This window comes from Aotus nancymaae, unplaced genomic scaffold, assembly GCF_030222135.1.
Source record: "Aotus nancymaae isolate 86718 unplaced genomic scaffold, 86718_ANA_hifiasm-v0.15.2.pri h1tg000003l, whole genome shotgun sequence".
In the NCBI taxonomy this organism is placed as follows: Eukaryota; Metazoa; Chordata; class Mammalia; order Primates; family Aotidae; genus Aotus; species Aotus nancymaae.
The window spans coordinates 76,737,700-76,765,349 of record NW_026988414.1 but is presented as its reverse complement, the minus strand read 5'-3'; the positions used below and the strand labels follow the sequence as shown (position 1 = coordinate 76,765,349).

At 39.0% G+C, this 27,650-nt stretch overlaps 1 protein-coding gene across 1 annotated transcript in view; it reads right to left on the bottom strand.

Moving 5' to 3' along the window:
• Positions 1 to 1,030: 1,030 nt before the first annotated feature.
• Positions 1,031 to 27,650, bottom strand: part of IREB2 (iron responsive element binding protein 2) — a 63,861-nt gene continuing 37,241 nt past the window's right edge. The window contains exons 9-22 of the mRNA XM_012457724.2: positions 26,836 to 27,007; positions 24,849 to 24,949; positions 19,249 to 19,365; positions 17,788 to 17,947; positions 16,809 to 16,944; positions 15,306 to 15,390; positions 14,779 to 14,935; positions 14,342 to 14,466; positions 12,623 to 12,727; positions 12,389 to 12,531; positions 8,807 to 8,954; positions 8,599 to 8,721; positions 5,086 to 5,271; positions 1,031 to 4,376 (exon numbers count right to left, since the gene is read on the bottom strand). Coding sequence (XP_012313147.2) covers positions 4,266 to 4,376; positions 5,086 to 5,271; positions 8,599 to 8,721; positions 8,807 to 8,954; positions 12,389 to 12,531; positions 12,623 to 12,727; positions 14,342 to 14,466; positions 14,779 to 14,935; positions 15,306 to 15,390; positions 16,809 to 16,944; positions 17,788 to 17,947; positions 19,249 to 19,365; positions 24,849 to 24,949; positions 26,836 to 27,007 — 1,869 coding nt within the window. The 3' untranslated portion in view covers positions 1,031 to 4,265. The remainder of the gene's footprint in view (positions 4,377 to 5,085; positions 5,272 to 8,598; positions 8,722 to 8,806; positions 8,955 to 12,388; positions 12,532 to 12,622; positions 12,728 to 14,341; positions 14,467 to 14,778; positions 14,936 to 15,305; positions 15,391 to 16,808; positions 16,945 to 17,787; positions 17,948 to 19,248; positions 19,366 to 24,848; positions 24,950 to 26,835; positions 27,008 to 27,650) is intronic.

Sequence of the window (27,650 nt, the reverse complement as noted above, 5' to 3'; positions counted from 1 at the left end):
CTGTAATCCCAGCTACCCAGGAGGCTGAGGCAGGAGAATCACTTGAATCCGGGAGGCGGCGGTTGCAGTGAGCCGAGATTGCACCACTGTACTCCAGCCTGGGCAAAAGAGTGAGACTCCATCTCAAAAAACCAAAACCAAAAAAAAAAAAAAAAAACCCCAAACCAGAAAACAATGGAGAAAATAAGTAATGTAAAAAAAAAACTGGCTCTTTGGCAGGGCACACTGGCTCATGCCTGTAATCCCAGCACTTTGGGAGGCCGAGACGGGCGGATCACAAGGTCAAGAGATCGAGACCACCCTGGCCAACAATGGTGAAACCATGTTTCTACTAAAAATGCAAGTTAGCTGGGTGTGGTGGCACGTGCCTGAGTAGCTGAGACTACTCAGGAGGCTGAGGTAGGAGAATCGCTTGAACCCAGGAGGCGGAGGTTGCAGTGAGCCGAGATTGTGCCACTGCACTCCAGCCTGGTGACAGAGTGAGACTCCGTCTCAAAAAAAAAATGACTCTTTAAAAAATTAATTCAATTTCTAACCCCTCAGAAAGACTGATGAAGAAAAATAAGAAAACATAAGTTACCAATATTGGTAATAAAATGGGATCCTGTCACAGATCATATAGATATTAATAGAATGATAGGGAAATATTGAAAAAAAAATGCTTACAATTCAGTGCTAACACCACGTAAACAAAAAATTCAGTGACAACACACTTATTTAAGAGACAAAGCCTTGCTCTGTCACCCAAGATGAAGTACAGTGGCATAATCATAGCTCACTGTAGCCTCAAACTAGGCTCAAGCAATCCTCCTGCCTCAGTATCCCAAGTAGCTGGGACTACAGGTGCACACCACCACACCAAGCTTTTTTTTTTTTTTTTTGAGATATGGCCTTGCTATGTTTTCCAGGGTGCGGTCAAATTCCTGACTTCAAGTGATCCTCCTGCCTTGGCTTCCCAAAGTGTTGGGATTACAGGAGTGAACCACCTCACCTGTCCTACACTACTACAAAATATAACAAGAATCAAATGTGATAATACAATTTTCTTTATTAAAAATAATTTACAGCATCAGTAACATATACACAATTGTCATCAACTGGACTTTGCCTCCAATATATTTCTATACAATACTTAACATTATTGAACTTAAAACTGTTATACTGTTTTGTTGGCTTTAAATAATAAACAATGATTTTTAGTTACTTAAGTGAGATATATGGTTTCATAGACACATATTATGTGTAAAATTGATAGAAACATCAGCAGTATCACCCTTTAGGGGAAAAAACACTGAAAAAGCCAAAGTCCATCTTCTTCTTCTCTCTTATTACTCCAATCAGACTAAGACAGAATAAACATCCAGTATCTTAGTATCTTCTCCTAGACCTAAAGACAAAAAGGTGTCTTCTATTCAACCACAGGAAAATGTCAGTCAAATAATTTCTCCTCATCCTCTCACTCATCACTGAGAAAGCAAATGCATACAACATTGTTACCATATATATGCAGGCAACTATGATTCTGATGTAGGTCTTAGCTTTACTTTCCTTTAATACAACTGCTGTTTGATTACCAAGGAAAAACTGAGCAAGCTGGCTAGAGAGATTCTAGGACCTTCTAGTATCTTCTTTCAAATGTCAGCATGGAGAAAATAGTGACAACTGTCATCTTAGAAACTTTTTAGATATAATAATGGCAATTCAGTGGCTGAAGGTTTTCACTGATTTCATTGTATAAGAGTAGCAAAATATGAAGATAGCAATATGTAGAATAATGTTTTTAAAGTATAAAAAAAATGCTGTGTTGGTAATGACCTTTGAAATTGTACTTTAAGCTCATAACATTGATTTTCTTTTCTTGTGTGTGTCTCACATTATGCTTCCTTATTTTTTTGGGTAACACAAAATTACCCAGATATAGTCAACAAAGAAGATGTAGACAATGAAAACTAACAGATGCCACATTTTGCAAACATAGCATATAGCTAGAGGCAGAATTATAAGGTAAACATATCAAAACATACATCCATGACTCTCCTCAATTTAAAACCATGTTATCAAGTTTTTACCTCATTGTATACAAGCCAAAAAATTAAGAGAACCTTGATTTGTTCCTGAAACACAATATTTGCTTGTATTATTACTGGACTGGGTAGACTGGATATGTGAATATTTAATTCATAGTTAGCTAGCTTTATCATCATCTCCCAAATCAGCTGCTGAGGATGCCTGTGCCTCTGCCCATAACTTATACAGAGTATGCTTTCAAAACAATATAGATTTGTTTCCCCTACACAATCTGGAATTACTATTTCTTAAGAGCTCATACAGGTATTTTGTAATTTCTCCTAACTCATGTTTTCATGTAAATTAAAAACACATGCAATGACAAATATACAGCATATATCAAGAACACAATATAATTTGAAAGTAACAAAGAAAATACTTATAAAAAATTTAAATAAAGAAATCATTTTGTCAAATTCTAGTCCATCTTATTGTCTAAACACATATTTGCAAAATATTTTCAAAAGATTGTATGATTATGTGCAAAGTTCTCAGCGGTCTTCATCCACTGGTTTGGTAGTTTCAGCATTTGCTTAAAAGAAGTAATTCTTTATGTAATGTGAATTAATTCTGAATTGCAGCAACTTAACTAGGTCATAGAAAGATCTCCATGTGAAAAACAAATCACTACAATTAACCTTTAGCCTGCTAGGTTTAAAAAAAACAACAGTATAGAACCTTCCATAATTAATTTTTCAGCCTTTAAAAAAAAAATTGCCAGCCGGGCACAGTGGCTCATGCCTGTAATCCCAGCACTTTGAGAGGCCGAGGCGGGTGGATCACGAGGTCAAGAGATCAAGACCATCCTGGCCAACATGGTGAAATGCCGTCTCTACTAAAAAATACAAAAATTAGCTGGGCATGGCGGTTCACACCTGTAATCCTAGCTACTCGGGAGGCTGAGGCAGGAGAACTGCTTGAACCCGGAATCGGAGGCTGCAGTGAGCGGAGATCGCACCTCCGCACTCCAGCCTGGTGCCTGGTGACAAAATGAGACTCTGTCTCAAAAAAAAAAAAAAATTGCCACACATCTTGTTGACAGAACATTTGATGTGATGGGCAGACACATGCATATTGAGGATATACGGTACTCAGCAACAACTTAAGTGTTTTATCCTTACAGTCAGCTTTGGTTAAAACAGTAACATAACAAAATTAACAGAGTCATGCATCACAGGTGATAAATGATTCAAAATGACAGGAAATCAATTTAAATAATCAAGAAATAGCAACACTTAAAAAATGCATAGGGTTGAGCACCCGTATAATTAAGGGTGGATAATTTAAATGCCTACAAGAAACCAGTTCAGAGTTTAATGATTAAATAACATTCTCTTTAGCAACTATGAGTGTGAAATTTTGGTTAATGATACTGAAAATACTAGGTTGTAAGAAGTTACAGTATTACATAAGTGAGCAAAATAATCTAATCCAATTAATATAGTGCCATCTGGGGGCTTGCCAGACAGTCACAGTGGCAAACTGCTGAAAAATTAAAGGCTGCATCATATGTGATACATATTTCCACTACTAATACATGGTGTCACACAATCAGTTGTATTTTGCCATGGTCCATCTTCACATGTGGAAGGAACCTTGGCTGGATTGGACAGAATGACTGTGACCTGGGGCAGGCTCTATCCCTTGCAGTTAAACTAAGGATAAACCTGGCATATGACAAACTATGAATGCCAAATGTGTCCAGCTTAGCTCTGAAAAGGAATTAATATACTTTAAAGGTCCACTGACAAATCAGAGTCCAATGACCACAATTTCAGAGTCTAATCTGGCTTCTTCTATTTCAGTCTGCTACTCTTAAACCAACAAACAGTAGTACACAGTTTTATAGGTGCAAAACTAAACAACTCCAGGAAGGTTACTCATATAAGAATCTTCAACACAAATTCTGCCTTTATTTACAAAATGGTCTGATAAAATATCCCCCCCCATACTTACAGGTCTCTTCCACAACACACTTCACACGTTGATTTTAGCAATGTTAATAGCACCATTCGTAAATTATTTAAAATCAAGAGGATTTCATTTCAGTCACTACATTGATTCATCATCATGTACATCCATGGATGAGAGAAGTGAGTATACTGGGACTATCTGCAGCTCCATGGTAAGGATTCCAGGGTCCAGCACAAAAGGCTTTGCAGTTACCAGTTATGAAAGGTATCCATGGTAAGTAGATACTATGAGAATTTTCGTGCCACAAAGTTTAATAATCCTCCATGTCTGTACAATGTTATTTCCACATCATTTTCAAACGAAGCAATCACGCTGAATACTTTTCCAGTGCTTGTCTAAAGAAACAAATACATCTTATGTGAGCAAGGAAATCTTCCAGGTGCTACTTGATGGTTAAGACCATCTGTCTGCACATTCAATGACTATACCTGCCACATATTCTGTCTGATTTCTCCTGGTTCTAATTTCCTATATTCTGATTGCCTGAAACTTTTCTGCTGCTTGAAAAACACCTGAGATACCTGACCATGGGCTTCATAGCTAAGTAGAAAAGCAGTTGCAGTTAGATTTTGCCTTATTGGGGAAGTTATACTCACTACTCATATTCATTTTACACTATTCATTGCATGTAATCAGTAACTCTTACTCTTTTCCCTTTTTTTCTTAGTTGTAAAGTCTGTGCTGCTCTACCCTTGTAAGTTCAACTTTGCCTTCTCTTTGGAGTGGTATATACACCCGGGTTAATATTAGATCAGGACAGCAAAAACTGAAAACCATGAAAAGGAAGCTGACGCTTGTTAAGTGGAAGGCAAGATTCCCCTCCATGTATTTTTTTTTCTGGTGTAAGCATCCAGCTCTTTCCACTTTTCCTCAGAGAACACCAACTCTTATTAACACAGATCTAAGCATGAAGGAAAGTCATTTTAAATGGCAACTTAACATTCTTTAAGTGACATTAGTATATAATTTACAGCAACTGATTCTTAATCATTTCATAAACATCTGAGTAGAATGCATAATCATATTTGAAAATTTTAGAGATACCTGTATATTCAATGTAATTCCGGGAGCCAGTTCTTCAGGAAATGTTAAAGAAAATGTTTCTCTACCGGAGAGGCCCAAGGAATCTGCATTTTCTCCTGGAAGGAACTGAAGTGGAGCTATGCCAATTCCAATCAAATGATCTTTGTGTATTTTTTCATAACTTTCAGCCAAAACAGCTTTCACACCCTGTAACAAATGTGCATTTTATTTCCTCCATAACTTTCCTTCTGAAAGTTATTTACTGAGCATTTAAAGGGGAGAAAAATCTACTCTGGCCTTTCTCTAAACACTTTTAGTCTAATACCTCATATTGAATCAATGTTCTATCAAAGTATTTACAGAAGCTTTTTATAGATTATTTTTCTGAATTTCTGAATTTTTATGGAGCGCCCCCTCCGCTGCTCTAGGGTTAGGTACTACCGCTGCTTACCACATCATAAGAGCTCTATAAATGGGCCGGCTCCTTTGACCCCAAAATAGGGCTCAGGAGGATTTCTATTTAAACACAGCAGATCAAACATTCAACACTCTTGAAATGAAACTGAAATAAAGGAATAAAGAAGGTATATGGGGCCAGGTGCAGTGGCTTATATGGTTATAATCCCAACACTTTGGAGGCTGATGCTGGGAGTTTGAGATCAGCCTGGGAAATATACTGAGACCCTGTCTCTACAAAAAATAAAAATAAATAAATAAATAAAATAAAAAATAACAAGAATAGGCTGGATGCAATTTCTCATACCTGCAATCCCAGCACTTTGGAAGGCCAAGGTGGGCAGATCACTTGAGGCCAGGAGTTTGAGACCAACCTGGCCAACATGGTAAAACCCAGTCTCTACTAAAAACACAAAAATTAGCTGGACATGGTGGCAGCGGAGGGGGGGGTCAGAATAATTTAGGGAGCTCCATAAAAATTCAGAAATTCAGAAAAATAATCTATAATCCCAGTACTGGGAAGGCTGAGGCAGGAGAATTGCTTGAGCTTGGTAGGTGGAGGTTGCAGGGAGATGAGATCATGCCATTGCATTCCAGCCTGAGCAACAGAGTGAGACCATGTCTCCAAAAAAATATATATAAATAAATAACAATAATAATAAAGAGGGTATAAGCCCAGAGCAACAAAGGGAATAGAATGAGTGAATTCTATGAATATTTAGAAGACAGAGATAGGTAATTGATTTGGATGACGTTGTTGAAACTAGAGAATGATAAAATGAAATTAGGGAGTGACACCAATAAGGTCTGAGTTACTGTGCAACACAGGACCCAGGAAAAGGACTCAGATTCAGAGGTATGAGGTTCTCAGAATACTGGGGGGATACAGGTTATAAAGCCACATAAAGCAGTAAGATCCAGCTCAATCCCTACTCCAGAAGCATAGAGGTTTATTCTCTGGAAAAAATGAGCCAAAGGCTCTAGACTTCTGTTTTTCAACATTTTTTCTCCACTGTCTACCTAAAAAGCCTTTTCAGACTCTTTTCCATAATTGTGTCTTCCCGTTCACCCCTCTTCTCTCCAAAAGTTTAACACCACTAAGATGCCGCGTATCTTTTTATGTACTCTGTATTTGTCTGTACTTTACATGTAAAAAGTAAAACTTTTTTTACTACCTAAGAACCAACTTCTGTTCCTTGGGAGTGCCATCACCCCTTTTTAAAAAATGTTTTTTACTTATTTTTTGTGATAGCGGAAATAACGAAGAGAATATATTCTCTAGACTGACAATCACTGGGCATAGGGTAAGCCTGAGAATACCAGACTGAAAACAGAGGACTAAGTAGAAGTCTACATCCTGAATAAGTCTCTTTATTTGAAGAAGCTGAACGGCCTCAGAGAAAATACAGATAATGACATACAGATTCTCTTAATGAAAAAGGCAGCTTATCTACCAATCACCTATAGTAAGGTCCACTAACTGACAAATCCAGCTCCCATCCACAGCTTGTAATCAGTTTTTTTCATGTCTAACAAATGGACAGCCAAGCATCACCTGCCATATGCGGAAAGCTTCCAACATCAGAAACAAAGACTAAGACAATTTCCAGGATAAAAGGAACCTATACCTACCATTAATACTCAAAAATAATGCTTGTCATTATCCAGGATAAAAGGAACCTATATCTACCACTAATCCTCAGAAATACTACTTGTCATTATCCAGGATAAAAGGAACCTATACCTACCATTAATACTCAAAAATAATACTTGTCATTAGTATATTAGGATGAGATTTTGGTTTATTCCCATACCCCTCAGAGTATTTACATTTTAAAGGAGAAATTAAAGATTAAAATAAGAATGAGGTCTGCATGATATCTGTGTTGCAGCCAGCCTTTTTACAGCTACAATTGTAAAGAGAAGCACTTATGAGTATGAAATAGCAGAAGCACATGTCACATGACTATTCTTCCCAGCAGATGGCCTATTTGCTCTGCAACAAGGAAACAGTCTCAGGAGAACTGTTCTCCTGGCAGACAGCCAGGCACCACAATCTCTTATTTAGGGGGAAAAAATGGTGAAACTTGGCCCACTACTTCTGAGTCTCTTACCTGCTGATGGGGCAAATCGGAGAAAATTAAATCAAAAGAAGGCAAGTAAAACTAACAGTGGGGGCTAGGGACAGTGGCTCAAGCCTGTAATCCCAGCACCTTGGGAGGCTGCAGTGGGAGGATCAAGGAGTTCAAGACCAGCCTGAGCAACATAGGGAGATCCCATCTCTACAAATAATACAAAAATTGGCCAGGTGTGGTGACTTGTGGCTGTAGTTCCAGCTACTTGGGAGGCTAAGGTGGGAGAATTGATGCACCTGGGAGTCATGACTGCAGTGGCAGTGATCGAGCCCCTGCACTCAGTCTAGGTGACAGACACCCAGTCTCAAAACCAAAAAAAATATGATCAATAGTTATAAATAATTATTATAAAACAATAGTTTAAAACAATTTCTGCTGAGCGTGGTGGCTCACGCCTGTAATCCCAGTATTTTGGGAGGCTGAAGCAGGCGGATCATGAGGTCAGGAGTTCAAGACCAGCCTGACCAACACGGTGAAACCCTGTCTCTACTAAAAATACAAAAATTTGCCAGGTGTGGTGGTGAGCACCTGTAATCCCAGCTACTCAGGAGGCTGAGGCAGGAGAATCACTTGAACCTGGGAGGCAGAGGTTACAGTGAGCCAGTATCACGCCACTGCACGCCAGCCTGGGTGACAGAGCGAGATTCCGTCTCAAAAAAAACAAACCAAACCAGAATTTCCTTTCCTTCTACTATACTGACTTCTTCACTAAGACTGATGTAGGTTTAACCAAACTCAAGAGTATTAAAATGATACCAACTAGATGAATACAAAATATTACCTAAGATCACCAAAAAAAAAAAAAAAAAGAAACTCTATACCTATAAGGTTTAAATAACTATTAAAAATCCAAATCCAAGTAAGCTTTGACAGGATGTTACTGACAAAAGGGAACATTTAACATTCTTTGAAGCTTACAATGATAAATGTTAAGATTCAATACCAGTAAATACGGTCCTTTGGCAGCCCAGTCTCTGGAGTTTCCGGAACCATATTTCTTTCCTGCTAAAATAATCAGTGGGATACCTTCTTTCTGGTACAGCTCTGCAGCCTCAAATACATCTAGCTGAAGATTAAAACAAACACAAAAATCTTTAATACAAATTTTGATCCAGTTAGAAACTGTCTAAATACTTTGTGTACATCCTCACCGTCTGTCCTGATGGAAAATGAATTGTTTTGGGAGCTGGTTTTCCAATAAACTTATTAAAAAGCTTGATATTTGCAAAAGTGCCTCTTGTCATTACAGCATCATTACCTCTTCGAGCTCCGTAAGAGTTGAATTCACGAGGGGTAAGGCTACAAGAAAGTAATGAAAGTCAGTTTTCACTACATATGGAAAATAATAAGGTATTATTGAGTTGTAAAACTTGTTAAAAAAAATTTTTTTATCATGGAAAATTTCTAACACGAATTAAAAAAACCAAAACCATGAATGTCCACGCACCTATCGCCAAGCTGTATCTTACGGATTCTTTGTTTCTCTACAGTCAACCCCATTAGATTATTCTGAAGCAAAACTGAGATATATTTTAACAGCATACATTTCAGTATTTCACTATAAGATGCAGACTCTTAAAAATCTTTATACCAAAAAAAAAACACAATAATTTCTTAACATCAGATAGTCAGTCAATATTCAAATGTCACTGATTATTTCCAAACTATTTTTTTTATAAGTTGGTTGATTCAAATGCAGTTCATTAATGTGTTCAGTTGACCTCAAGTCTTTTAATCTACAGTTGACCTTTAAACAACATGAATTTTAGTTGTGTGGGTTCACTTATACATGGATTTTTTTCCACGAAACGCTGACAGAAAATATAGTATCCATCACAGGATGCAGAAAACTGCATATACGACTTTTCATACATGTGGCTTCTGCAGGACTTACTGTAGGAATTCAGGATCTGTGGAACTGGGTATGCACGGGTAGTCCTGGAACCAATGCCACATCTACACTGAGGACTGGTGACATATGTTCCCTCTCCTTCTTCCTGCTTGTGCTCTATCTGAAGAAATGGCGTCACTTGTATAGATAGTTTTCTGTACCCAGATTGTGTTGACTGCTTCTCCATGGATCATTTAACATGTTATTCTACCTTCTGTTCTTGTAAACCAGATGTCAGATCCAGTGACTTGATAAGATTTGAGTTTTTAATTTTTGGCAACAATGCTTCATAGGTCATACCTACTTCTATTAGGAGACATAAGATAGCCAATTGTCTTTTCCTGGAATGGTACCAGTGATTGCTCATTGTGGTCTAGATTGCTTATTTTATTAGAGACTGTAAAATAGTGATACTCTAATTCAATCATTCCTTCTTCATTTTTTAGCTAGAAAACTATAAAGAAAAACTTTCTGGCAGGCATGGCGGCTCATGCCTGCAATACCAGCATTTTGGGAGGCCAAAGCAGGAGAATTGCTTGAGCCCATGGAGACCAGCCTGTGCAACAAAGGGAGACCTCATCTCTACAAAAAATTTAAACATTATCCAGGCATGATGGTGCGAGCCTGTAGTCCCAAGCTACTCAGGAGGATGAGACAGGAGAACTGCTTGAGCCCAGGAGTTCCAGGCAGTAGAGGGCCAACTGCCACTGCCCTCCACCCAGGGCAAGAGTAAGACCCTATCTCTAAAAACAAACGAACAAGCCAGGTACCTTGGCTCATGCCTATAATGCCAGCACTTTCGGAGGCCAACATGGGCGGATCGTGAGGTCAGGAGTTTGAGACCATCCTGGCCAACATGGTGAAACCCCGTCTCTACTAAAAATACAAAAGTTAGCTGCGCCTGGTGGTATGCACCTGTAGTCCCAGCTACAGGGGAGGCTGAGGCAGGAGAACTGCTTGAGCCCATGAGGCAGAGGTTGCAGTGAGCCAAGATCGCGCCACTGCACTCCAGCCTGGCGACAGAGTGAGACTCTTTCTCAAAAAAAAAAAAACCCCAGAAACAAACAAAAGACAAACTTTCCTTCATCAGTGATTTGGTTATGCTGAAATACATTCCATACAAAAAACGCTGGTTAAAGACTTGATTATTTACCAGTTTTCAAACTAATGAGCTGGTCCTGGCCCTGAGATCTTTTGACAGAAGCCTAGTGGTCTCTGACAGCTCCCTTGTTTTTGTTAATCTTGGTAATTTTTGGTAAAATCATGTACATTTTCCAGTCCCAGATCTGGAATAAATAATTTCTTCATGAAGCACTGGTTCACGGTACTGGGAAATAGTATTTAGAAATCATAATCTGGGTGCTAAGGGTGTTCATTGCTACTGGATTAGTAAGTATATATAACTTTTTAGGGAAAAATAACTGAAACTAAGTATCTCAACAATCAACAACCGACTCTTCTCAGCCTCTGATGTGGTTTTTTATGCAGAGGCAACAATACTCTAAATTTGTACCTTTACATTTCTTACTTCAGGATGGGAGTGGTAGGAGGTTTGAGTGTCTTTATTTTTAGAAAATTCTAATTGATGAGAACTACTGGATTAAATGTGCCAAGAAATACATACCAGAAAGCATAATAATTACAAAAATTGTACATTTGAGAGAAATGTTGACTTTTTTTTTTTTTGCAAGTATGTCACAATTATGACCAAGATGGAAATCACAACAAAAAACATTTATGGGAAAGAAAACTTATTTCTCACCACTCTATAATGAAAGCTATGCAGTATTATCACATGTCAAGACAAGCTATATTGTATTGATATTTATATGACATTTTGGTCTGGCGCGGTGGCTCATGCCTGTAATCCCAGCACTTTGGCTGAGGTGGGTAGATCACTTGGTCAGGAGTTTGAGACCAGCCTGGCCGACATGGTGAAACCCCATCTCTACTAAAAATACAAAAATTTGCCAGGCCTCATGGCACGTGCCTGTAATCCAAGCTACTTGGGACGCTAAGGTGGGGGAATCGCTTGAACCTGGGATGCAGAGGTGGCAGTGAGCTGAGATTGCACGACTGCACTCCAGTTTGGGCGAAAGAGCAAAACTGTCTCAAAAACAAAACAAAACAAAACAAAAAACATTTTAATGAAAAAGCTTGTCATTTTAATTACTCCAGCATCAAACAAGCATCCAGCCAATAAGCTAATCAGGTAGCAGGATTACAAATTCTGCTTTTAGCAAAACTTTGTCTCTGTTGTCAAAACAGTGCTTTGATAACAGAGCAACTCTACATGATTAATGTAGAAATGAAATAAAATCTTACCAGTTTTAAATTTTTATCTCCAATATAAATGGCCTTTACATTTATTGTTCCTATAAAATTTTAGGCTCATGAAGCAGAAAACTGTCTTTTGATTTGATATACATCATTCCCAGCCTCACACATGTACATTTTATAGCCCACAAAATACACATTTAAATTCCTTACTCCAAAAATGGGAAGTTGGTTTTAACCAAACGAGTAGGCTTCATTTGGTAAGGTCAAACAAAGCTGACTTTTCAATAAAGTAGCACTGAAAACAAAAAATCTTATTTCCAATCAGTTGTTTGTTTAGACTATAAGGGCTCAATTTAAAATTTCAATATCATTTTCTAAAGTCACAAGCAAAGACAGGTGCAACACATTCCCCCGTCATATCCATTCTTGCTTAAGACAAACACATTGGCAGTCAGATACCTACGATAATGTGTATTTAATGGAAAAATGAACATGACCAACAGAAGCCTCTTAGTAAGAAACAAGAAAAAAACAAAAACATTCTACAGCCATGTACACATACCCTCTGTTCATCAAATACTTAGCGGCAGCACTATTCCTAGCAATACTTCCTGCAGGTGATATATGATCTGTTGTGACAGAGTCTCCCAAATATAGTAAGACATGGGCATTTTCAACAGGCTGGAGTGCAACTGGCTCTTTGGTCTAGAAGGTAAAAGTTCAAGGCATTAACTCTTTATAAGACTTTTTAGTTTATAATAATCTTTAAAAGATCAAACGGTGAAACAGTACTTACGAGTTTATCAAAAAATGAAGGGCATCTGATATAAGTAGACTTTAAGTCCCAAGGAAACAAAACTGAATCCGGTGCTTCTAAGGAATTCCACCGTTTATTCCCCATCTGTGAATATAGTTTTGGTTGATGAACCAAAGCAAAGATAAAAGGACTCAGAAAAAGAGGCATATGAAAATAATCAAGGGAATAAAGTAAGTCAGAACAACAACAAAATAGGTCTTAACCATCTGGAAGGAAAACTAAAGTGTACTCTTTTTTTTTTTTTTAATTAAAAATTTTTATTTTTGCACAGGCTGGTATCAAACTCCTGAGCTCAAGCAATACTCTGACCTTGGCCTCCCAGAGTGTTGGGATTATAAGCATGAGCCACCACACCCAGCCAAAACAGTGTATTCTAAAAAAATCATCACATATTTTGGACAGAATGATTAAAAATTTGCTCCTCAAATTCTAGCATACCAGATCTTCATGAACACTCTAAGAGGCACGTTTCAATATAAACTGAACATAAAGACTTTACAGAGTCCAAAAGAGTAAAGAATTTAGGCCGGGCGCGGTGGCTCACACCTATAATCCCAGCACTTTGGGAGGCCGAGGCGGGTGGATCACAAGGTCAAGAGATCGAGACCATCCTAGTCAACAAAGTGAAACCCTGTCTCTACTAAAAATACAAAAATTAGCTAGGCATGGTGGCGCGTGCCTGTAGTCCCAGCTACTCGGGAGGCTGAGGCAGGAGAATTGCCTGAACCCAGGAGGCAGAGGTTGCGGTGAGCCGAGATGGCGCCATTGCACTCCAGCCTGGGTAACAAGAGCGAAACTCCATCTCAAAAAAAAAAAAAGAGTGAAGAATTTAGAAAGATCTCTATATGTTACTAAGGAGGGACTAAGCATGCATGAGGTATGCTGTTAATGTCTAAGAATATAATAATGGAGAAAACCCTCCGCTCTTCAACATATTTGTTCCACACCAAAGCCTTCAAACTACAACCAAACATCTCACCATTACTCAGACCAGGCACAGTGGCTCATGCCTGTAATCTCAACACTTTGGGAGGCTGAGGTGGGCAGATCACTTGAGTTCAGGAGTTTGAGATCAGCCTGAGCATTTTTATTTTTTATTTTACAAAAAATAAGAAAATCGGCTGGGGTTGGTGGTGAGCGCCTGTGGTCCCAGCTACTTGGGAGGCTGAGGCAGCAGGATTGCTTAAGCCCAGGAGGTTGAGGCTGCAGTGAGCTGGTTCAGGCCACTGTACTCCAGCCTGGGTGACAGAGTAGGGTGCCATCTCCCAAAAAATAAATAATAAAAAATAACAAATATTGCATAATTTATCTAATTATTCTGTAAGTTTATTTGCCTCTCCCCAGGGGAATTTTGTGTTTTGTTCACCGATGTATTCAAACACCTAATCAATTCTATCTTTTCCTAAGCTTTTATTTTAACTTCTGGGGTACATGTGTAGGATGTGCAGATTTGTTACATAGGTAAACGTGTGCCACAGTGGTTTGCTGCATGGATCATTCAATCAACACCTAATCAATTCTGATAACTCTAAGCAATTTTCTTTTTAATTATAGATTCCAGTACAAACTATTACACATTAAAAACTGCATTCAAAATAATGTAATTTTAATTTTTATTCTATTCAGAAGACAAGATATATGAAATAAAAGAACACTGCAAATTGATTAAACTATTTAAGAAACATATAAGACTCTTACCTCTATTTTCTCTTTTAATGCTTTAAACATGGATAGTATAACATGTTCTTCCTCAACCCGATGAACTTCTTCTCGGCTAGGCCAAATATCATTCAGGTAAATGTTCTTGCCAGTAGGGTCAGTACCTGGTTAAAATTTTTGAACACGATACTCAGTAAAAAAACAACTCTCTGAAAATGTTCATACCTTTTGAAAGACATATCATGGAAACCAAGTAACTGATTCAACAGGGTGCTACAGGTTTAAGCGGCTGGAAGAACTAATCACCTGCACATTTTATTTTCTTCTCTTAAACACAGAAATTAACAACTATACATCATCATAAGTTTTCCTGAAATAATTCAAAGAACAGATGATCTAAGAAACATTTAAAAAATATAACAACTTCTGTGGAAAAAAGTGTGTGTAGGTATACATATACATAAAGAAAAAGATACCTAAAGGTTCTGTCTGGAAATCTATATTCACTGTGCCTGCTATGGCATAAGCTACCACTAAGGGTGGAGAGGCAAGATAATTGGCACGAACACAATCACAAAGACGACCTTCAAAATTTTTGTTTCCAGATAAAATTCCACAGGTAACCAAATCACCCTGAAAAAAAAGAAACACACACACACAAATATATTCAATTCTAAAGATGGTACAATTCTGGATAATCATATGTAAGCAATCTTAAATATTAAGGTCTGAGGGCAAGATTAACCAAAAAACGTATTACTAATTTTTAAATATAGAACTATCCATCTTGTGAATAAACTCAATCAATTCCTCACATTATTAAGGAATTATTTCAAGGACCTACAAATGAGTCTTTGAATCACTTAAAGATTCACAGGTTATCATTGCCAAGAAGTACAGAGTATACAGAAACATAAAGACATCAATATATATTTTCCATAATTTAATAACAAAACATAATTAAGAAAATCACTTAGATATCTTGCCAATCCAAATATTTTACCTGTTTTACTGCATTCAAAACTGCTTCTGATAAGGGTGCTGTATTTCCCACACATGTTGAACATCCATAGCCAACTATTTCAAATCTGCATTTAAAAAAAAGTGATTGAATAGCACATCACAACATTTATAAAGGACAAGTTTTATCTTGTATTTCCACCTCTGTAATAAGATTACTTAAAAGACTATTCATGACACATGGATTAACCTTCATCAATATATTCCTTTCACAACAATCTGAGCAATCAAGTCTAACTCTCAGGCATGCTATTTGTAGTGAATGTAAACCTTTCAAGAGCCTTGACAGCACTTACCACTGGACAAGAAAACTTCTCAAATACTACTTGCTAGGAATATAACATGATCTTTGAAAACAACTGATAGTGTACTTCCATCCAAGGGGTTTAAAATGTCAAGTATCAGAGGACCTGGCTATAATAAATAACCTGACCAAAGGTCCCAGAGGAGGTATTATAATTGGGCACTCTGATAGGAGTAATCCCTCAATTATCAACCAATTAAACCCAAGAAGAGTCCCTGACAATAAATCCAAGATGATATAACTAAAAGATTACAGGTATAATCCTCTAAATTACTTACAGATAATATTCTAAAAGCAAAAAATCTAAAATTCATCAGTTTTGCACAGGAATTGATGACTCATATGTTCCAAAATATACACTGAAACCATAACTAGCCTGGGTGTGGTGGCTCAGGCCTGTAATCCCAAGACTTTGTGGGGCTGAGACGAGTGGATCACTTGAGGCAAGGCGTTTGAGACGAGCCTGGCCAACATGGTGAAACTATCTCTACTAAAAATACAAAAATTAGCTGGGTGTGGTGGTGCGCACCTGTGGTCCCAGATACTCACGAGGCTGAGGCAGGAGGACTGCTTGAGCCTAGGAGGTTGAGGCTGCAATGAACTGTGATTGCCACCACCGCACCCCAGTGTGGGCAACAGAGCAAGACACTGTCTCAAAAACAAAAAAATCCCCACACAACCAGCATCAATTGTTTATGATTACATTAAAAACACGTTACTTTCTCCAAAGTTCAGGGACAATTTAAACTTATGTATTATAGATCCAATAACCTCATAAAACTAAAATTAAGACAATTTTCAGCTAATAAATGCAAACGATAAGATTTCTTTCTTTTCAGAACTGACCTATGCAACTCACAGAAACTGTGTACACTTGGTATCGTTTCTTACACTGCAACTTACTTGGTTGTACTTGTTTGTCTTGACTTTCCAACTAAGTATGCTGAAGCTAAGACCACATCGCCTACTTCTAAGTATCCAACGTGGTGTTTTGCTCAATTCATATGCCCAATAAGTGTTTCCTGAGTGATAAGGCTTCAAAAATTGTATGGTAATGGCAAGGTAGCAAGTAAAACTAAAGCATATTTCTTCTGTCTTCTCTTTGTATATGAAAGGCTCAAACAAGCAGCTTCAGTACCTACTGAACACCAACATCAGTATGGAGAGACAGCTGCCACTTACCCAAGCTTGCTGAGATATGGTAATACTCCACTTGAACTGAGGTAATGTGTAACCATCCCACTGCCTGGAGATAGACTTGTTCTTATGTAAGGTTTAACATTCAGACCAGCTTCCACAGCCTTTTTAGCCAAAAGACCTGCACAGCCAACAAACAGTGATTTATTAATGTTTCTTTCCCTCTCACTCAAAGTAGAAGGTGAGAAATAATTTAACAGATTTCATCTCCAATTCAGATTAGAGAAAAAGTCTGAATTTATAAACTTATCATTATTTTGTCCACTTTGCTCTACTAATTAGCTTCATTTATGACAAATTTAAAATTGCAGTAAATATACTAGCGTTTATGTTGAAAATTATTAAGATACAGGCAGATGACATTCACACAAATGGAAACAAACGATGCACGTTTAAGTAGATATTAACAAAGTATTTTTTTCTCTTTCTTCTCTTTTTTTCTCTTTTTCTTTTTTTTTTCTAAACTGAACCATTTTTTAAGTCATAATCACAATATGCTAAGGGCAATATAACACATTATACAAGGTTTTATACAACCAAGGAATTGTTCCAATGGGTATACGAACTAATTTCATTTACAATCCTTGACAAGACAATGATCTTTTACTACCTTTATAATTTTTAATGAAATCTACCACACTGTTATAGCTAATTTCTAGATAATCAAGAAATACCTGCTCATTAACTATACTTCTAAATAACAAGAGAAGCAAATACAACCTAAAATTAATTGATAGGTAAGTTATAGTAAACAGCAAATTTTCCTTCTGTGTAATAAAAACAATATTAATAACATAAATTAAACTCAAGCTCCTTAAGACCTAATTAAAATATTAGAAAGTCTCTCAATATCAAATGTAGACACTGATATTCATGCATATCTAAGAAACAGAAAGTTAATATAACAGAAAAGCTAACAATAATTTTGGAAAAAAAGAATGTATGGCCATAAACCACAACCTACCTGCAGCAAGCATGACAGACGGATTGCAATTATTGGTACAACTGATAACTGCGGCAATGACCACTGATCCATGAGACAGCTTATATTCACTTCCTTCATAATGAATGGAGACAATATCCTTTTGTTTTTCAGCTGCAATTTGGAAGCCTTTAAATCCAACCTATACAAATTTCCACAAAAATATAAACTAAATATTCTGGGTATGTACAGAACAAAAGACCGACAGAAAACACAACAGACACCTGATATTTGAGGATTTAACATTAAAAATCCTATTTGTGAGTGATGCTGAAGGCCCATAACGTACAGTAGTTGTAGTTCAGCTGAAGCATGAATCTGCATAGGCATGACAGGAGTCTGGTGATGTTCTCAAGCAAAACTTTCATCTACTAAGCGAGGCCAGCCAACCACCCACAATCCAGATCTTATTTGGCTTTGTTGTTCTTCATCATCCCTGCTTACAGTAATTCTCAAGAGATGGCACTTTTTTTCTGTTAAAATGGCCCTGAAGATTTGCTCCAAAGGGATCCTATGTGTGTGAGTGCAGTAAGTTGGTAATTGTTAACCTAAGTGACAGGTATATGGCAATTCAGTAGACTATTTTGTTTTTATACAAGTTTAACACTTTGAACAAAAAGTCAACAAATCATAAAAAGAAAGGCTCTGAAAGGAAAGCCAAATACTAGGCAGGAGAATCGCTTGAGCCTGGGAGGGGGAGGTTGCAGTGAGCCGAGATTTCACCACTCTGCACTCCAGCCTGGGCAACAGAGTGAGACTCAGTCTCAAAAAAAAAAAAAAAAAAAAAAAAAGACGCCGGGCGCGGTGGCTCACACCTGTAATCCCAGCACTTTGGAAGGCTGAGGCGGGTGGATCACGAGGTCAAGAGATCGAGACCATCTTGGTCAACATGGTGAAACCCCGTCTCTACTAAAAATACAAAAATTAGCTGGGCATGGTGGCGCGTGCCTGTAATCCCAGCTACTCAGGAGGCTGAGGCAGGAGAATTGCCTGAACCCAGGAGGCAGAGGTTGCGGTGAGCCGAGATCACACCATTGCACTCCAGCCTGGGTAACAAGAGCGAAACTCTGTCTCAAAAAAAAAAAAATAAAAGTTTCTGTGATGATGTAAATATTCATTTATCTATGCTGTTCATCAATATGAGAGCCATATGTAGCTATTCAGCATTTAAAAATGAGACTACTGTGACTAAGAAACTCAATTTTAAATTTTACATAATTTTAATTTAAATAGACACAATCAATCTCTGATCCTCACAATGGAACTGGGAGTAAGCTTACCAAATGACTGACTTGCACATCAGCCAGAAGGAAAATAAGGGGGCTGCTAGTGTGTGCCATAATATATAAAGCACAGCAGTGAACTGAATTTATGGGTCACTCTGTTAGTTCTTTACTACTTAGCACAATGTTGACAAACACGGGTAACAATAAAGTAACCTACCTTTTCATTTAAGCAAGCCTGGAAATCACTTTTCATATCTGTCACAGCAACTCTATCCTGAGGTCTTTTTGGACCACTAACAGATGGAACTATTGAATTCAGATTAATTTGAATCACCTAGGAAATGAGAAAGAGAAAGAACAAGAGATTTCCTTACTACAGACTCCAATTCGAGCATCACTTTTGTTTTGTTTTGTTTGATTTTGAGACGGAGTCTTGCTCTGTCACCAGGCTAAAGTGCAGTGGCACAATCTCAGCTCACTGCAACCTCTACCTCCCGGGTTCAAGCGATTCTCCTGCCTCAGCCTCCTGAGTAGCTGGGACTATAGGTGCCCGCCACCATGCCTGGCTGATTTTTGTATTTTTAGTAGAGACGGGGTTTCACCATGTTGGCTAGGATGGTCTCAATCTCTTGATCTTGTGATCTGCCCACCTTGGCCTCCCAAAGTGCTGGGATTACAGGCGTGAGCCACGGCGTCCAACCTTAAGCATTACTTTCTAAAGCAGAATAAGTATACTCATATTTATTTTAATGCAATTTATTTTAATGGTGTAACACATCAACTCAACCCCAAGAAATAAAGATCTTAAAACAAGCCCATGGCCAGACACAGTGGCTCACACCTGTAATCCCAGCATTTTGGGAGGCTGAGGCGGGCGAATCTTGAGGTCAGGGGATTGAGACCATCCTGGTTAACATGATGAAACCCCATCTCTACGAAAAATACAAAAAACTAGCCAGGTGTGGTGGCATGCGTCTGTAGTTCCAGCCACTCGGGAGGCTGAGACAGGACAATCACTTGAACCCAGGAGGCAGAGGTTGCAGTGAGCCGAGATCGCGCCACTGCACTCCAGCCTGGGCAACAGTGTGAGACTCCGTCTCAAAAACAAAAAAACAAGCCCATTTAAAACTATGAAACATGAAAATTTGCTAAAAGACTAGATCAGCATGCAATTAAACTGCCACAACAGTAACTGTACTGTATATATAAAATCTGTGGTTTCCCAAGTGTGTTTTCCCACAAAGATAAACACTGTCTTAACAAATGTCCAATGATAAGATAGATGCCTGTGTCAGCTATCAACTTATTGCCCCCGAGCTCCAAATCCACCCTCCTTTGCCAGCTCTATGATCAGAGAGGTAAATGGTTAGGAAACATTTCTCCGTTGTCAGCACACAATGTGAAGACTGGTCACTAGAGGGTGCTGAAGGGACACAGCAGAGTTGCAGAGGGTTTCACTGCCCAGCCTGCTACAGCCCAGGCTATTATTCCTTGGTTAGGAAACTGTATGGTATTTTGTTAAAAATCCCACTTCCGAACTAGATTTCTATTTATTTCTTCTGGTACTTCTACCATTTCCTTCATGCATTTATGTGAATATAACCAATTTGAAACTTTTCATCATGGCTTTCATCATTATTTTATATCCATGTTTATTCTGACTGATCCAACTAACTTACACTTATTTATTATTACTTTTACTGAGAAAGGTTCTCACTTTGTTGCCCAGGCTGGAGCACACCGGCATAATCAGGGCTAACTACAGCCTCAACCTCCTGGGCTCAAGTGATCCTCTACCCCAAGTAGTTGGGACTACAGGCATGCACCACCACACCTAGCTAATAGAATTTCAGTACAGACAAGGTCTCACTAGGTTGCCTAGGTTGGTCCTGAGCTCAAGCAATCCTCCACTGCAGCCTCCCAAAGTGTTGGGATTACATGCATAAGCAACCACACCTGGCTTACTTACACGTTCATTTAATGGATTCAGGCGGTCCTGCTCATTGCCCATAATTATGCATTTAAGAAGTTTCTCTTGAAATCAATATCCTAATGATTTTAGTTTTATTTCTTTATATAGTCAGGTTTGTTTTCACTTTTTCTTTAGAGACAGTGCTGTAATCCCAGCACTCTGGAAGGCTGAGGCAGGTGGAACACTTGAGGTCAGGAGTTTGAGACCAGCCTGGCCAACATGGCGAAACCCCATCTCTACTAATACAAAACATAGCCGGGCATGGTAGTGCACCCTGTAATCCCAACCACTCAGGAGGCTGAGGCAGGAGAATCGCCTGAGCTGGGGAAGTGGAGGTTGCAGTGAGCCGAGATCACATCACTGCACTCCAGCCTGGGCAGGTCTTGCTATCCCTCAAGGCTGGAGTGCAGTGATGCTCATAGCTCACTGCAGCTTCAAGCTCATGGACGCAAGCCATCCATCCCTTTATTGTAGGGATGGGTCCTTGTTTATGATGCTGGTCTTGAACTTCTGGCCTTTATGTAATCCTCTTACCTTGGCCTCCCAAAGGGTTGTAATTACAGGCATGAGCCACCACATTTGGCCTGGCGAGGATTTTTCTTTTCTTTTTTAAAGACAGTGTCTCTCTCTGTTGCCCAGGCTCAAGCGCACTAGTATCATCTCAGCTTACTGCAATCTCTGCCTCCTGGGTTCAAGCGATTCTCGTGCCTCAGCCTCCTGAGTAGTTGGGATTACAGGCACCTACTACAGCACCTGGTGTGTGTGTGTGTGTGTGTGTGTGTGTGTTTTACTAGAGAAAGGGTTTCACCATCTTGCCCAGGCTGGTCCTGAACTCCTGACCTTAGGTGATCTGCCCAACTTGGCCTCCCAAAGTGCTGGGATTATGGGCGTGAGCCGCTGCACCTGGCCAAGGATTTTTAACAGGCACATTTATTCCATTTTATTCTACCAACCAAGTTTTCCCATTTTTCTTATTCTTTCCATTTATGTATTTTAAAAAATGTGAACAAGAGGCCAGGCGCGGTGGCTCACACCTATAATCCCAGCACTTTGGGAGGCCAAGGCGGGTGGATCACAAGGTCAGGAGTTCAAGACCAGCCTGGCCAAGATGGTGAAACTCCGCCTCTACTAAAAATACAAAAATTAGCCAGGCATGGTGGTATGTGCTTGTAATCTCAGCTACTCAAGAGGCCGAGGCAGGGAACTGCTTCAACCCAGGAGGCGAAAGTTGCAGTGAGCAGAGATCATGCCACTGTACTACAACCTGTGCGACAGAGCAAGACACTATCTCAAAAAAAAAAAAAAGTGAACAAGGAAAACAAAAGGGGACAAAGCACTAGATTTAACAAATAAAGGTCAAAGTGATTAAAAAATGACCAGAAGTCAAAAGATTTGCCCAATGTAGCACACAAATTCAATTTCTATGGGTCCTATGCTGGCCCTTCAATATGGTTATATGTATTCATTTATTCACCTGACATGTTTACTGAATATCTACTGTGTGCGAGGCATTTCTCTAGAAGCTGGGGATACACCAAACCAAAGTTCCCGTCCTCATGGAGCTTACATGTATTCTAGACAAACAGTATACCAATAAACAAATAATGCCAGACAGGAACACGCTATGAGGAAAAGTGAAGATGGGCAAGACAATACATTTCCCCACAGAAAGTAGCTTAACAATTAACCAAACCTGTGAAACCATGTTGTTAGAGATCACTGACACCTTCCTAGAAAATGAATTTTATTAAAATTAAGACCTCCCTGGAAGTGAATTCTATCTATTTTGATATAAATTTCCAACAGATAATATATATATATTTTTAAGACAGGGTCTCACACTGTCACCCAGGCTAGAGTGCAGTGGCACGACCACGACTCACTGTAGCCTTGACCTCCTGGGCTCAAGTTATCGTTCCTACTCAGCCTCCTGAGTATCTGGAACCACAGGAGCGTGCCACTACTCCTGGCTAATTTTAGGTAAATATTTACTTAGATTGTAAAAATATCTTTAACATCTAAGACTGCATAATGGTATATATCATTAATAATGGAATTTTGCAAAATATACAAGTAAACCAGATTCAGGTAACATCAAAACTGATTATTCTGGAGGAAGATATTACTCTTATCATAAAGTAGAAATAAATTAGAGCAAAGAATTAAGAGTCACTCTGATCATTTTAAACACTAAATAATTGGACTTCATAGGCTGGGGGTGGGTGGTTCACATCTGTAATCCCAGCAATTTGGGAGGCCAAGGCAGGAGGGATTGCTTAAAGCCAGAAGACTGGGCATAACAACAAAAGCCAAAATAGACAAACGGTATCTAATTAAACTTAAGAGCTTCTGCACAGCTAAAGAAACTATCATTAGAGTGAACTGGCAACGAACAGAATGGGAAAACATTTTTGCAATCTACCCATATGACAAAGGGCTAATATCCAGAATCTACAAAGAATTTAAACAAATTTACAAAACAACAAACAACCCCATCAAAAAGTGGTCAAAGGATATGAGCAGATACTTTTCAAAAGAAGACATTTATGTGGCCAACAAACATATGAAAAAATGCTCATCACTGGTCATTAGAGAAATGCAAATCAAAACCATACTCAGATATCATCTCACGCCAGTTAGAATGGCGATCATTAAAATCTGAAGACAACAGATGCTGGAGAGGATGTGGAGAAATAGAAACAGTTTTACACTGTTGGTGGTTACACTGTTGGTGGGAGTGTAAATTAGTTCAACCAGTGTGGAAGAGTGTGGTGATTCCTCAAGGATCTAGAACTAGAAATAACATTTGACCCAGCAATCTCATTACTGGGTATATACCCAAATGATTATAAATCATTCTATTATAAAGACACATGCATATGTATGTTTACTGTGGCACTGTTTACAATAGCAAAGACTTGGAACCAACCCAAATGCCTATCAATGATAGACTGGATAAAGAAAATGTGGCACATATATACCATGGAATACTATGCAGCCATAGAGATGAGTTCATGTCCTTTGCAGGGACATGGATGAAGCTGGAAACCATCATTGTCAGCAAACTGACACAAGAACAGAAAACCAAAACCGCATGTTCTCACTCGTAAGTGGGTGTTAACAATGAGAACACATGGACACAGGAAGGGGAACATCACACACCGGGGCTTGTTGGGGGATGGAGGAGCTAGGGGAGGGATAGCAGGGGGTGGGGGGATTGGGAAGGGGTAACAATAGAAGAAATACCTAATGTAGATGACGGGGGGATGGATGCAGCAAACCACCATGGCATGTGTATACCTATGTAACAATCCTGCATGATCTGCACATGTACGCCAGAACTTAAATTAAAAAAAAAAAAAAAAAAAAAAAAAGACTACCAGCCTGGGGAACATGGCAAAACCCTCTCTCTATTAAAAAAATCCCCAAAACTACAACTAGGCCTCATAAAATATTACAAAATTCACAATAAAACTCTGTAAAACTAATGAATAAAATAAAAGCAATGGGCTACAATAACATTACTTAAATAGTAATAATAGCTACCCTTTTAGCCAGGCCCAGTGGCTCATGCCTGTAATCCCAGCACTTTCGGAGGCCAAGGCCAGAGGATCCCTTGAAGCCAGGAGTTTGAGACCAGCCTAGGCAGTAAAATGAGGCCCTGCCAAGTGTCTTGAAAAATAATAACATTAAATAATAATAACAGTATTAAAACAAAAAGGGGACTAGGCTGGCCTCAAACTCTTGACCTCAATCAACCCACCCTGGCCTTCCAAAGCGCTGGGATTATATCATACCAGGCCCACAATTTACACTCTTCACTAGGTGGGTTATTCTGCAAATACCTGGGAATATTCAGGTTCTCCTGAAGAAGTCTGGTCATTTCGAAACAATTTCACAGCTTTAAGGTATGTTTCCATTGACTCAAGTTTGGCTTTGCTAAAACCTAAAACAAAGATGAACAAAACAACAACAAAATGCAGTGAGAAATTTATTTACTTATTACTTTTTTCAGACTGGGTTTCACTTTGTTGCCCAGGCTGGAGCACAGTGCTGCAATCACAACTCACTGCAGCCTTGATCTCCTGAGCTCAAGCAATCCTCCCATGTCAGCTTCCCAAGCAGCTGGGACTATAGGTGCACACCACTGTGCCTGGTTAATCTTTTTTACAAATGTTTTGTACAGATGAGGATCTTGTTTTTTTGACTAGGATAGTCTCAAGTGAGCCTCCTGCCTTGGCCTCCTAAAGGGCTGGGATTTTGGGTATGAGCCACCACACCCTGCCAATTTATTATTTTTAGAAACAGGGTCTCACTGCTGTCACCAAGGCTGGAGTACAGTGGTGCCATCATAGCTCACTGAAGCTTTGAACTCCTGGGTTCAAGTCATTCTCCCGCCTTAGCCTCCCAAGTAGCTTCGACTGCAAGTGTGTACTGCCACACCTGGCTAGTTTTTAATTTTCTTGTAGAGATGAGGGTCTTGCTATGTCTCAAACTCCTGGGCTCACGAGATTCTCATGCAATCCTCCTGCTCCAACCTCCCAAAGTGCTAGGATCATACGTGTGAGACACTGGGCCTGACTTCCGTAAGGAATTTTGAAATCTTTCGGGGTAAGGGTACTGAATTCCAGTGATGAGCAAGAAACAAATACTGTTTACATATTCATTTACATTTCTCTTTCTCCTAACCCTTGAGACTGTACCATGTGAGAAAGCCCAGACTACCCGGGGAAACCACAGGAGGGTGTTTTGCTTGACAGCCTTACCGAAGTCCCCAGCTGACAGCTCATAATTTGCTGTCAGACATATAAGAGGAACAAGCCTTCACGATTCCAGACCCTGCCTTTCAAATCTTGCCGCTGAGGCCAAAGACATGAAACAGAGATGAGCTGTCCCCACTGTGTCCTGTCTGAATTACTGACCCACTGAAACCATGAGCTAATAATTATTGCCCGTGCAAGCCACTAACTTTTAGGATAATTTGTTACATAGGATCACTAAAACCTTAACAAAAGATTAATATGCAAGAAATGAGGCACTTCTAACCATTTCTATTTTGAATGTTCTACCAACTCAAATGCAGAAGTTTTACATTTTTGGGGGCTCATTCATCAATTCTGCTGTTAGATTCACTAATATAATAATCTGCCCCCACACCGAAGAATACTAGAATATATCCTCCAAATATATATTTAAACTCAGAAATGAGCAACTCAACAATGATCACTCCACTAGAGATTAAAAAGGAGATCTTACTTTTTAAATAGCAGCGTTATGAAATATCAACATATCCTGTTTTGTAGGTACCTTCTCTTTCAATCTAAACAGTCAACAGATGAGTAGTCAAAATACCTAGTTAATCAGGTTACAAAAAGATTTAGAACCTGTGGTCCTATGCTGTTTTTTGCAACATTTTGTGCTTCCGCTTCTTTAGATAGAAGACTGACTCCCAAACCCCTCTGTCTGACAGCTCCTCTGCTCTTGGTTGTAGAAGGGAACTGCTGTGAATAGGCTTAAGGCTGACTGCCATTAAACTGCAACCTCTGACACCTAAGTGGAGGTGGAGTTATTCATCATTACGGGAAACAGTCAAGTTAGGATCAATGGTTTGAATAATTCCTTTAAATTGCTTTCAATGGGTCACAGAGAACTAGGGTTTGAGGACACAATACTCTTTAAAGACATCTGATGTTTACTTGACAGTCATTGTTTCAACAAAATGTAATAATTTTGTGAATACTAAATAACATGTATAAGGTAGTAATTTATCAAATATTATCAAACACATTGGAAATGTAACACATTTATTCTAATGATCTTTTATCTTCTTACCTGTATGTTCTAAATGTTTTAATGTCACATTGTCCACAGGGAAAAAGCTGAGGATAGCACCATATTCCGGACACATGTTTGCTATCGTAGTTCGATCAGCTATAGATAATTGTGAAACTCCACTTCCAAAAAACTCCACAAACTTCCCAGCCACTCCTACTTGCCTGAGGTGCTATATAAGGGATACACAGAAATATACACAAAATTAGCAAAGATTATCTGAAAACTATAAAATACAATTTCTAACCAGTACTAGCAATGGTGAAGGAATGGGATCCTTCATTGTTCTTATGAAACATCAACTCATTCTGGGTTTGTGGGTATTTAAGATAAGGAGTCAACAGAAGAATGGTTCAATGGCACTGTTAATCAGGGTAGAAAAGGCCTGAAAACGCAAGGTGGCTATGATTAACATTTTCATGTCTTTGAAATCAGGGTAAATCAACTCAATAGTGTGTCTGTTTAGCTGGCAGCCCCTTTTCTTTCTTTTAGAAACAGGGTCTCACTCTGTTGCCCAGGCTGGAGTGCAGTGATGTGATCACAGCTCACCACAGCTTCTAACACCTCGGCTCTAGCAATCCTCCAACCTCAGCCTCCTTGTAGCTGAAACTACAGGCATATGCCACCACACCCAGCTAATGTTTAAATTTTTTTTTTGTAGAGACAGGGTCTTACAATGTTGACCAGGCTGGTCTTGAACTTCTGGCCTCAAGTGATGTTCCTGCCTTGGCCTCCCAAACTGCTGGGATTACAGGTGTGAGCCACTGTGCACAACCTCTTATTCTTTCTTAGCAGTGCATAAAACAGTGGTGTTT